This window comes from Solea senegalensis, linkage group LG7, assembly GCF_019176455.1.
Source record: "Solea senegalensis isolate Sse05_10M linkage group LG7, IFAPA_SoseM_1, whole genome shotgun sequence".
In the NCBI taxonomy this organism is placed as follows: Eukaryota; Metazoa; Chordata; class Actinopteri; order Pleuronectiformes; family Soleidae; genus Solea; species Solea senegalensis.
Window position 1 is genome coordinate 4,522,341 of NC_058027.1, and position 12,050 is coordinate 4,534,390.

The 12,050-nt window shown below is 40.0% G+C and overlaps 1 protein-coding gene across 2 annotated transcripts; it reads left to right on the top strand.

The window, feature by feature from the left end:
* Nucleotides 1-3,279: 3,279 nt before the first annotated feature.
* Nucleotides 3,280-11,149, top strand: zgc:113276 (uncharacterized protein LOC553748 homolog). 2 transcript variants are annotated; one of them, XM_044029654.1, is made up of 10 exons: nt 3,280-3,408; nt 3,599-3,806; nt 5,256-5,440; nt 5,529-5,744; nt 6,746-7,109; nt 7,290-7,423; nt 7,534-7,773; nt 9,312-9,473; nt 9,696-9,785; nt 10,662-11,149. In XM_044029654.1, the coding sequence occupies exons 2-10, from the start codon at nt 3,599-3,601 to the stop codon at nt 10,830-10,832; spliced, it is 1,770 nt and encodes a 589-aa protein (XP_043885589.1). In that variant the 5' UTR covers nt 3,280-3,408; the 3' UTR covers nt 10,833-11,149. The 2 variants fall into 2 exon arrangements, with proteins under 2 accessions (XP_043885589.1, XP_043885590.1); XM_044029655.1 differs by lacking the exon at nt 9,696-9,785.
* Nucleotides 11,150-12,050: the final 901 nt, after the last annotated feature.

Consider the following 12,050-nt stretch of genomic DNA (forward strand, 5'->3'; position numbering starts at 1 on the left):
TTCTACTTCATATGAATCAAAGGGGAAGTAAAGATGATAGGACACACGGTGCCACTTCGTCAGAAAGAAGAAGTGAATTATGCAGAAACAAGGGAAAATTTAATAGCACAAGGATTTTATTTGAATGAAACTCGAACCAAACAAACTTTCTTTTATTTACGATTACTTCTTGCTTTTGAAGTGAAGCAATGACACCGTCCGTTATGAAGATTTTGAACAAAGAGGAAATATTACAACTGTCACTTTTATCATAGGTTATAACAGAGACATGGGAACCACAGGAAGAAAATTACTTCCTCTGTATCAGTCGAGAGTGAACAATATACAATACCTGTTTTTTATGTTATTTATTTCTGTTACTTGAGGATAATTAACATTTAATTGACAATCTGTTACATCAGTTTCCCCATTGGATAATATGTATATATGTGGGTTTGTTTCTCTATAACAGAGGTGTAAAACTAGATTGTATATACAGCAATATTTTAATAATAGTATTAATAAGACATTCAGTTGTAATTATCACACTATTAAATGTATTACATTCAACATTTACTTACATATATTAGAAAAGCTTCTTCAATGTTTTGATTACAGTTGTACGGAGCTGATAAAGGGAAAATTGGAGGTTGGAAAAAAAAAACCCTGTACTTTTGCAAGATCTTGCAAAATTTTAATTAATTCATTCATTCATTCATGTACTTCCGGGTCAATGTGACCCATAGTGACTGTAAATTCATCATTCAGGCAGAGCCACTGGACTTTGATTGACAGCTCTCAGGGAGCTTGGGGCTGCCAGGTTGGGGAGTTTCACCTATAGCATACCGGCAAGGCAGAACCTTTTAACATCTTATTCAACAATTTAAAAAATAATTTTACTGCAGCCCTTCAAGAAAAAGCAGTCACTGGCAATAAATGAATAAGACCATAAATTACTATGCCATTATTAGCCTATTTTATTATAATTTTACAATAGGTTTAAATAATTGCTGTTCCACATAAGAAATATATGATAGATTGATAGGTTTTATAGGTAGCTAACGAAACGTCGCTATTATGTTCTATGGACAACATTAACGTTAGTTGTCTCTCCTCTTTTAATTTTTTTTACCTCATTTACCTGAAACTTGTATTTGAGTAATGACAATAAAGTTGTATCTCATCATCTCTTGCCAGTATCATCCCACAAAATGTCGCAATAGTTTTGCAAGATCTTGCAAAAGTACATCTTTTTTTCTTTTCTTTTTTCCATGTCCCTTTAGGGGCTCCGTACAGTTGTCCAATTCATTACTTGTTTTTTTATTTTTAGATAACTAGCCGCAACTAGCAGTTAGCCGCAACTAGCAGTTAGCCGCAACTAGCAGTTAGTAGCTTCATCGCTGTACCTTGTTGTTGCTCCTTACATTTTGATCCAGAGTCACAAGAAACAAAGACAACTGAACCTCCTCCACTCCCAAGGCTGCAGCAGGACATTTCACAAAGGCAGGAATGACTTTTCTGGGTGTATTTTCTCTATGCTGTTAGGATGAGACACTGGTGTAGCGGCTCTCCTTTTCCCCCACCCAGACATCACAGTGTGTGTGTGTGTGTGTGTTGTAAGCCTAAGCCTTGGACTGATTTTGCCTGTAAATTACTGTGAAACAATTATTTAAAATTTATATAAAAATATAATAATTTTAAAATATTAAAATTATTCTGGTTTCATTATTAGAGGTAGTAGTTTCTGCACTACTTTGTTCATTTTCTTGTTCTTTTTTACACATCTTCAGAGCTAGCTGGTGGGACTGTGAGAAAAGTAATTTAATTTGCCTGGAAATGACAAATAAAAATATTGACTCTATGAATCTATGTATGTTCTCTCTGTCTCTTCTGATGTAACTACATATCATTGCACGGAGAAGTACTGAAAAAGTATCTAACATTTTGCCCTCTAATAGTAACAAAAAAAAAAAATTAATTCCTAAATTTCAACAGTCCTTTTCTGATAATTTCATACAAAATGGGCAGTATCTTGAAGTCTGTAAGTGGTCATTTTGAATGATAGTAAATCAGTCTACTCAAATATAGCTCCATTTTGTCAACAAATATTCACACCTCTGCAGACTATGGGCCTTTGAGAGGCAGAAAATTACGCAAGTAAATTCTTAATAACATCTAATATTTTTCCCCAGAATACAGAACACAGCAACAACAGCTTTTAACTGTTTTTACAATATTGTCTATATATCCTCTTCTCCAGTACTGGGAGTATTGGGGTGGAAGTGTACAAGTCATCATCACATGCTGTCGCATGCTGCCCATTTTCCTGACCTCAAACCTCAAACAGCAGCCTCATCAGATCAGCCACGTAGTCTGAAAAAATAGTACATTGAAAACAAATATTCAGTCACAAGATTTTAAAACCCATTCTTTGTAAATAAATATTTCTCCGCATTTGTACAGTTAGTTAGTTAAAAGTTGATTAATTTTATTTCACTTTGGGAATGAAACCATGAATTAGGTTGGCCTGCAGCTGCTGTCTGCTGACAGCTTGTATTTTTAATTTTGATGCAAGCTACAACCTATGTAAACATGATAACGTTAATTGGAGTTTCCAGTCTATGGCCACTTTAAGTTTGAAGCCTGACAAGCAACCCATGTAAGCGTTAGGCGATTAATAAAGTCTTTCAGTCTTTTTAAAATTCAAATTCATGATTAATAATTTCCTTTTGTGATACTTTTTTCCCTTTGCATTACAGTATGTATTGTTTTGTATCTATTTTGTGTCTTGCTTATCCTTGAGCTATATAAAAGTACCTATTCCTTTGTTTTATCCAACAGTGTCTTTGCATATAAGTGCATGGTGCAGCCCATGGCCAGGTGGAAAGCGAACTTGGCTTGTAACTGGAGGGTTGCCCCCACCAGGTCAAAGGGCTGGGGTGCAAGGTACCCAACCTCCATTGCTCCCCAGGCGCTGCACATTATGGCTGCCCACTGCTCCTTCTAGGAAGGTTACTAAGTGGATTTTAATTTTGTTGTAGTCTGTCGTATTTTATTTTATTTGTGTGAAAGGTGTGGGAGAAATCATATTTTTGTTGGTGAACCATGAGTTTTGACTTTGTAGGAACCTCCGCAGCCTTGGTAGAAGTCTGTGCTCTCTTTGTATTGTTTTATCACTGCTATCAACATCTATTGAAAAAATGCAATAGTGCAACACTTTTCCTGTTTCAACACAGAGGTGGGTTGTGTGGCTAATTTTACACAAGCACACATGCTGGCTATTTCCAGAGTTACCCCGTTGAGCGTGTGAACTCAAGCTAAATCTGTAGACGGTGAGGTGGATTGAGTTACATGACAGAAACATGCCACAGGTCTGCAGTGTGTCAGAGTGGACACACAGACCACGGTTCCACCACATGAGACGTCGAGGTACTGAAAATTCTCTGGTAGATTGTGCATGTGTGTGTGTTTGATGAAGGTATTGAGAAATGTTGTCTGACTACATACTAATAAACCTGGTTTATGATTGAAATTTTAAATGAACTGCTTACCAAACAATATCTAGTGTATAATTTATAAAAATCTCAACTCCTGCTGTCCTGTTGGTCTGTGTTTTCAGATGGTGACAGTCGATGTGTTGATAATTGGGGCTGGCCCTCATGCTCTGACCCTTGCAACCCTGCTCTCTCGTCCAAACAACCCTGACCCAAACTCAGATGACTCACTGCTCTCCCCGTCCTGCTCCAACTCTCCAAGGTCTGAGCCACATCCTGGAACATACAGCAACAGATGCTCCAGTAGCAAGAAGAAGAGGAGGCCAACAACTGGTATAACGTGCCTTATAAGACTTAATCCAGGAGCGAATTCTATATAGAGCTAAAGCAGTTTGTTGATAATTGACAACAATGAATATAAATTGTGTGTGGAGAAAAAGACCAACTTTTTGTGTTGCTCCTGAACACTTGCAGTCGCAGAAAGAGAAACGTTCCCATCAGGTATAGTCAAGACTCAAAATCTACTTGGAATTGTATAACCCTGAAATTTCAACACTCCAATTGTTGCTGTGTAGTCACTTCAGCTTGTGACATACAGCAACCAACTATGATGCAACCTGGACACATCCTCAGTGATGTTACCTGGAGTCCTTGAGTGTTTTGGGTCTTTTAAACATCATACATTCTTGTCCAGGTGACCCAGCCGGGGGTGATCAAGCCCCGGCTTGTGTCCAGGTAGCGCTACCCCGCCCACTTATCTCCTCTCCTGATCCACAGCCACCTTGAAGCAACTTCTGCTGCTTCAGTGGCCTCCTTAATGGCCCTTAGCCTTCTGACTCCAGTGATGCCCAGCAATGTTATGTCATTGTCAGTCCTGATCAAAGACCGGCAATGGCCCAGATCCTGGGCCCTAGATGCATCCCTGAAGGTATCACTGAGGTGGCGATCCATCTCAGCTTTGGGTCAAGTGAGCTGAGCACTACGCTTCTGTCCCAGGAGCTGTTTTACGAAACCGAATGGATTTGCCAGAAAGACTGTCCATTTCCTGGCTCTTTCCTTCCACCTTCTCCTGTGCCGCTTGGACCTCCACAAGGTCATGAGCTTCTTGCGGAGAATGTTGCGCAGCTCCGTCAGGGGTGCCCTCTCCTCCTCGAACTGCCGCTTCAGGTTCTTAAGTTCTTGCCTGAGCTTGTGGATGTTGTTTGCCTGGTTGTTCTTGGTGCAGGGGGGCCTCTCTGCTCTCTTCTCCTCCAGCCCAAATCTCTCAGCTGCTAGGCTGATGATGATGGTGGTCATGGTGTGGAGGCGGTGATTGGCCTCTCCTTTGGCAGTTGTCTCCAAGATCTTGTCGGCATCAGCATCAAACAGGAGTCATTCCCTCTCCATGTTTGCTTGGGGCCACTTGACCCAACGATGTTCTGATGGTCTGCGTGGGTTTGGGGCTGGTGCCAACTGGAGGTTCTGGGCACTGTGGGTTGACTCCGGGCCTAGCTCCTCCTGTGTCTCACCAGGGAGAATCCCTGTGTGCTGTCCTGCCTGCACCCTCCGCACACATCCTTCTTGGCAAGATCGGGCCGCTAACCCTACTGCCCCGTTGCCTTCTCTCTCATAATAGTAATCACTTTTATTTCATATTGCGATCCTTGGTTTGAACTTCAGCAGATCGTCTTGACGACTGTACATGCACACATGCATTATAACATGTATGTGAATCACCTCAACGACCTCAATGATGCCTCATTGTTCAGTCCATATGTCTTTACATTTGTGATGTGTCTGCAGAAAGAACACCGGAGGAACGACCAGCAGCGATACCAGTATCAAGGAGTCCTGTTCCCCCCCCACTGAGTCTTCAAGTGGTAGATTCCTATGGAGAGTGGACCACTCTGTGGGAGAGCCAGTTCACAGCACTGAGCATCCCTCATCTGCGCTCACACGTACTGGTGCACACAGACCCTCTCAATAAGGTAGATTAACTCAAATGCACTGAGGAAGAAACAAAAAAAATATTTTTACAGCATGAATATGAATAAGTTTGTGTGTTTTCTTTGACAGAGAGCACTGGAGGAGTTTGTTGTAAAGAGTGATCGTTCAGCAGACCTTCACTGTCTCCCAGACCAGGTTTATATTCTGGACGAAAATGCATTTTTCAATGACATGCGACTTGGCAAGAAGGAGAAGAAACGGCTAAACATCACCTCGACACTTAAGAAGAGTTTATCCTTCAGTCTGCCAGGAACCAAACTGAGTGTGGATTTCTTCAAACATCAGGTTGGATATGTGCGTGTGTGGTCGTAATTTGGATTAACTACTGCTATGTTTCATGTTATTTCTAGAGTAGATTATTGGTAAATAAAAGGATGGACACTCGGGGCAGCTGGCAGAAGGATACCGATACTGTGTGTCTGTAAAGCGACGCCAAGGGACGTGACAGTGCAGCAGTGGAACAACAGCAACATTGTGTACAAATTAGCAAACAAAAGTTCGAGCAGTGAATTCTTCTGCTTACAAAAAAACCTGGTGGTTCAGCAGTTTGATGGGATAAACCGCCTTGTGCTGCCTCTGTATCCACAAATATAAATATTCTGTCATATCCTGTTTACAAGTAGTTTCCCACAGATTTTCAAGCATGGAGGCGCTTGAAGAAGTATTCAGTTCTTTTGAAAGACCCTCTAAGAAGATGTTTAGAGTGTTAAAGACTCTCCCCTGCTACTCTATCTACAGTTTTGCAGCCTTATTTATTCACTAAACCTTCGTTACCTCCCGTGTCATGTGAGATTACATCAACTTTGTACCACCTGTGTGGAGAGGTCACTAAGTTTCAAGATGTAAGTGTCAAAGTTGTTTTTCAGGGTAACAGGTATCCGAGGAAAAAAATGTTAAATATTAAAAAAAAAACATTACAGATTATCGTTTGAATGGAGAAGTCAAGATGGAAGGAGGAAGCGTTACTTATAACCACACGGAGTTCAACCATTTCACTGTGCACCGCATGAGAATTATCAAAAAACACAATCACATCGCTCAAGCAACAGAGCCTGTGCAGGCTCTTTTTAGATTTGACCAAATAATATGGAACAAAAACAGTTGCAATTCTACATCCTGTCATTAACACGTGATAGAAGAACTAAAAAGGTGTTGGTTTTTGTTTTTGTGTTGTTTGTCTCCAATGAGATGGAAACTGTTGAATAATCTCTCAAGCGGCATGAGAACCAGAAGTGTGGTCACTGCTTTATTTTTACTTCTCTGACTTGATGGATCTGAACTTATAGGTGGAGAGATACAACCTGGACGGGATGCTGATGAAGGGAACAGTGGAGCGCATCGTCCCCGTTATTGAGCCCAGGGAAGAAAAGACGGACTGTGTGAAGGAGGGTGACGTCATGAGAGTGATGGACGGGGACAAGAAGAAGAGAGTGAAGTATTTTCAAGTCCAACTTCGAGAAGGCATCACCTTAAAAGCTCATCGGGTCGTTATGGCAACAGGACCGACCCGCGCACCGATGGCAAACATCCCTTCATGGGTAAAAAGCATTGGCGAGAGCTATCCAGAGGAGCGCTTGCAGCACACAGTGCACCTCATGCACTGTCTGTCAAATGCGAAGCACAAGGAGAGCGAGACTTTACTCCCTGAAGGCAAGTCAGATCCCCTTTGAAGGCCATAAATTGTTTTTGTCTAGGAATTATAAAGATAATGAACATTGCTATGCAAAAATAATATGAATTGAGTATTACTTTGCTTTCACCTGAGGTGTCTGGGCTTCGGAAGACTCCCAGTCCCCACTGCAACACTCAGCAAGTTCTATGTGTGTCTAGAATTGTGTGTAGTGTGTGAGAGACGGCAGAGAGTAATGGTAGTTGGTGGCGGTCTGACCAGCGCTCATGTCGTCTCACTTGCCCTGCAGCGAGGTGCCAGCCATGTGACCTGGGTCATGAGGAAACACCTCCAGGTCTAGTGACAGTGTGAAACTGCATGTAGGCCAACCATTAAGATTTCCTGCAACTCTACCTGTCGGCCCCCACCACTTCACACATCAGTCTTCACTGTTTTCCTCTACAGCTGAAACAGTTCGACGTGGGTGACGTGGAGGGCCTGGTGGGTCGTTACTCCCATGTGGAGCACGGCATCAAGATGGACGGCCAAGCGTACCTACGGCAATTCTACGGCGAGCGGAGTCTTCACAAACGGCTGGCGATGATTCGCCAGGCAAGGAAAGGAGGGGCCGTCACACCAGAGGTCTACATCCACCTACAGCCATTCATCCTGAAGGGACAGGTGGATGTGAGGACATACTGTCAGGTAACTGTGCATGTGTGTCCCAAAGCAGCTGAGCGTGTAGTGGACGAGATCAGATGAGATGAGGCAAGACAAGGTGCTGTGAGCTATAAAGAGGCTAGAATAGATCAAATAAAGTAGCGACTGTAGGTCACCTGAGGTCACGTGGGGTCAAATAGGTAGGTAGGTAATAAATGATGAGATGAGACGAAATGAGATGAGGAAGAAGTTGAGATGAGATGAGGTGAGGAAGAAGCTGAGATTAGATATGAGATGAGACCAGATGAAATGAGGAAGAAGTTGAGATGAGATGAGATGAGGAAGAACCAAATGACACAAGGTAAATTTAGGGACATGCTTTGGTTTGAGATGAGATGATAAAGTCAAAAGAAGATAAAAAAAAAGTGAGATGAGTTTAAACAAAATTAGCTATGATCCTAGTAAGTGAGGTAAATGAGATTAAGTTGTAATTTCAGATGAGATTGGGTCAGTTGAGGTCAAATGAAATTAGGTAATTGATGATGAGATGAGGAAGAAGCCAAATGACACAGGCTGAGATGAGATGATGAAGTCAAAATGAGATGATCTCGATTTAAAAGAACAAAAGGGAGATGAGATTATACAAAATTAGCTATGACCATAGCAAATGAGTTAGATGAGATTAAGATGTAATTTCAGATGAGATCAAATGAGATTATTTTATTGATGATGACATGAGACAAGATGAGATGACTAAGAAGCCAAATGATAAGTACATTTTGGGACATGATTTGACGTGAGATTGTAGTGAATGAGGTAGATGGGATTAGGATATAGTTTCAAATGAAATTAGGTCAGATGAGGTCAAATGAGATTAGGTAATTGATGTGAGATAAAATTGATGTAATAAAAATAATTTTTAAAAAAAGTGAGATGAAATTAAACAAAACTAGCCACGACCCTAGTAAATGAGGTAGATGAGATTAAGATGTAATTTCAAATGAGAGTCAGTTCAAATGAAAAGGCCAAATGAGATCAGATGATTTAAGATGATAACATGAGGTATATGAGATCAGATGACGCTTAAAATAGATTAGATGTCAGTTAAAAAGTTGATTGTGTAAATTGAGATGATGTTAGTGGCATGATTTGAGGTGAGATTAGAGAATTGGGTCAAAATAACACAAAATAGTATGAGATCAGATATGAAATCGGTGGATCGGATTAAGACATTTTAAATGAGATCAGGACGAATCAGGTCAAATGAGATAATGAGGTAATTAATGTTGAGATGAGATCAGATTAAGCCAGATGAGACTGATTAAATAGCTATGAGATGAGATGACTTTGTTAGATAGCAATTAGTTAATTAAAGGAGTTAAAGGACATTATAAGAAGAGTGAAGACGTCAGATCTGGTCAAATGATGATCTGACGTAAAATCAGAATAATGTTAGGAGTGAAATGAGTTTAGACACAGTCAGAGGAGATGAGGTGATAATATCTGAGCTTGGGGTTGTTTGTTTGGGTGGGATAATACGATAATGTGAGATTCCATATGTGAGATGAGTCATAACTGTGCAGGTGAGTGAAGCCACCTGGTGCTACAAGAGCCAGGCCTGGAGTCTGTCCCTCAGCACCGGAGACCACTGGACTGGAGATATGATCTGGCTCGCCACTGGCTGCAAACTCGATGTGAACCAGGACCCGTTGCTTTCTGAAGTGATAAAGGATTTCCCAATTCAAGTGGGTAAACAATGTAAACAGCTGAAAATAGGTTTTGGTTTGCTGTACATCAGATTTAAAATGTGTGGGGGAAAAAGGTAGCGGTGTGGTCGAGGACTCATGAAGGACAAGGTCAACACATGAGAAAAATGCAATGCAACATTTTCCTGAAGTTTTTGATGATGTTTGACGAAATCATGTTTAATAGATTTATTAAATGTATCTGCTGTGTCCTCCATTAAGGTGATAGATGGCTGGCCGTGCATTTCAGAAAACTTACAGTGGGCAGAAGGGTGTCCACTCTATCTGATGGGGCAGTACACTGCTCTTCAGGTGCGTCCACAGCAAGGTTCTGATAGTTAGCGGAAACTAACGAAATAACGAAAACTAAACGGAAATAAAAATAAAAACTGCAGATTAAAAAAAACGATAACTAACTGAAACTGAATTGTGTGTTTAAAAAACTAAAACTAACTTAAATTGTAATGAAAATGTGCTTAGTTTTTGTAAATTTATTTCATACATAATCCTTTTGGGTTCATATGAAGTGCATTTCATTTTCTCTGCTGGCAATTTTGAAAGGTTGTATTTGAGACAGCATTTTTTATTCATATATAATCTTTTTAATTTGTCTAGGCTATACAAGTTAAACATAACATTCGTTATGTAGTTAATTGGGTTGAGTTGGTTCATCTAAGTGAATCAAACCTCTAGTCTTTTATTGGATTTATTGTTTTTTGCTCAGATTGAGCTCCCCCAGACTCCTGGCTCACAAACAATGTGTCATAATTGTTTATTTATGTTGTTATGTTCATATGTGTCTGTTGGCTATACTATTTTACAAACTATATCCAAGCTCAGCAGTATGATGCACATTTTCTTGTAGACTGTTATATTTCATTCAGGGATGGCTGTTCATTTGTCATACATTTTAAAAATACATTTTAAAAATGGCATCTTTTGCTGGGTTTTTATGACACAATGCTTATTATCACCTTTTTGAATCTCCATATTACAAATAAACTAACACTGGCATGTATAAAAACTAGCAAACCCACTCTCAAAAACTAAATAAAAACTAAAACTAATGACAAATCCAAAACTATTATAACCTTGGGCCACAGTGCAATATTTTTTGTTCCACAACCTGCACATTAAATTGAATTTATGTCACTAATGTCACCCCTCTTTCTTTGACCTTTCACACAGGTTGGCCCTCACGCAGTAAACCTGGCAGGCGGACAGGCTGCCAGCAAGAGAATCACAGAGGACATCATGCGTCACAGGCAGCAGGACACCGGAGCTGCGTCTGAATTGAACGGGGAGAAATCTAAAACTAGAGAATATATTCAACAAATGCAAGGACTGCTCTGGCTTTAACTGAGACCGCAGGAGGTCAAATTCAAATGCGTCTGACCAGTTTTATCCTCGTCAAATATACAACACATTGTTTCGATCTGATGAAACGGATCTTTTTATTTGAATGTGCACAATGTGTATCAATCACAAGTAGTTGGAAGGTGTTGTAATCGACCTTAGGAGGAGAACAGTCAAAACCAACAACTATCACAGCATCAGGGATGTGTATGTTCATTATATTGATATTTTATACATTATAGCCCCCTTTTACCTGTTGAAATACCTGTGAAGCAGGGGTGTCAAACATACGGCCCGGGGGCCAGAACCGGCCCGCCAGAGGGTCCAATCCGGCCCACAGGATGAATTTGTTAGAATTTCACACTAATCTAAACGTAATGTCAAATGCTCCAGATACCCGTGACGAAATGTTTGTGCCTTTATAGATCCAGTGTGCTGAGTAAATAGTAAATTTAGGCATGATATTGTTGAAATTGCACTTATATTTCTCAAGAAATTTCATGTTTTGTAAAATTATCCTTCATTAAATGTAAAACAAAGGAGAAAAAACAAAGGAGTTCTTGTTGTTCATAGGTTATTATTCTATTATTTTACTATTTTTACTGGTCTGGCCCCCTTGAGATCAAATTGTGCTGTATGTGGCCCCTAAACAAAAATGATTTTGACACCCCTGCTGTAAAGGGCTATAGTGCAAACTGAAACAAGCAGTATTCCAGTTGCTAAAAAGTGATTCATGCTCCTGGTCACTCATCTCTGTTGTTCACACTGTTATCATCAGCATTTATCAGCCTCTTTTTTAAACTGATGTTGTTTTACATAGGGTTTTTAAATTTGAATTTACCATAAAGTGCATACTTTTATATATATAATGTCAGTTTGAAGCAGTCCATCCACTGGTTCTGGAAATATTTAACAATAAAAGAAAATTAATGGATTTGTGCTTTTAAATAGTGAAACAGTTAGAGGATGTACATAATATAGATGTTGAAAATTGGGGCTGGTCTTTTCTTTTTTCATTTTGCTGTGAATCATTTATAGAGATTTATATTTATGAAAGCATTATTTGCAGTATTTTCTCCACACTTGCAAAGGTTAAGGCAGGGGTCAAACTCAGGTGACCACTCTGCACACAGGAAGTGAGTCTTAAATATGTTTAAGAAGTGAATTCTACTGCTTAATAATCACAGTCATTCAGAAGTTTGACAAGATAAACGCTGCCTG

What these genes read in the sequence shown, in the direction of transcription:
- zgc:113276 (XM_044029654.1), top strand. Translation starts at nt 3,599, where the DNA reads ATGGTGACAGTCGATGTGTTGATAATTGGGGCTGGCCCTCATGCTCTG. An exon ending in TCATGAGGAAACACCTCCAG is followed by an intron (nt 7,424 to 7,533) that starts GTCTAGTGACAG and finishes TTTCCTCTACAG; the next exon opens with CTGAAACAGTTCGACGTGGG. An exon ending in ATGTGAGGACATACTGTCAG is followed by an intron (nt 7,774 to 9,311) that starts GTAACTGTGCAT and finishes ATAACTGTGCAG; the next exon opens with GTGAGTGAAGCCACCTGGTG.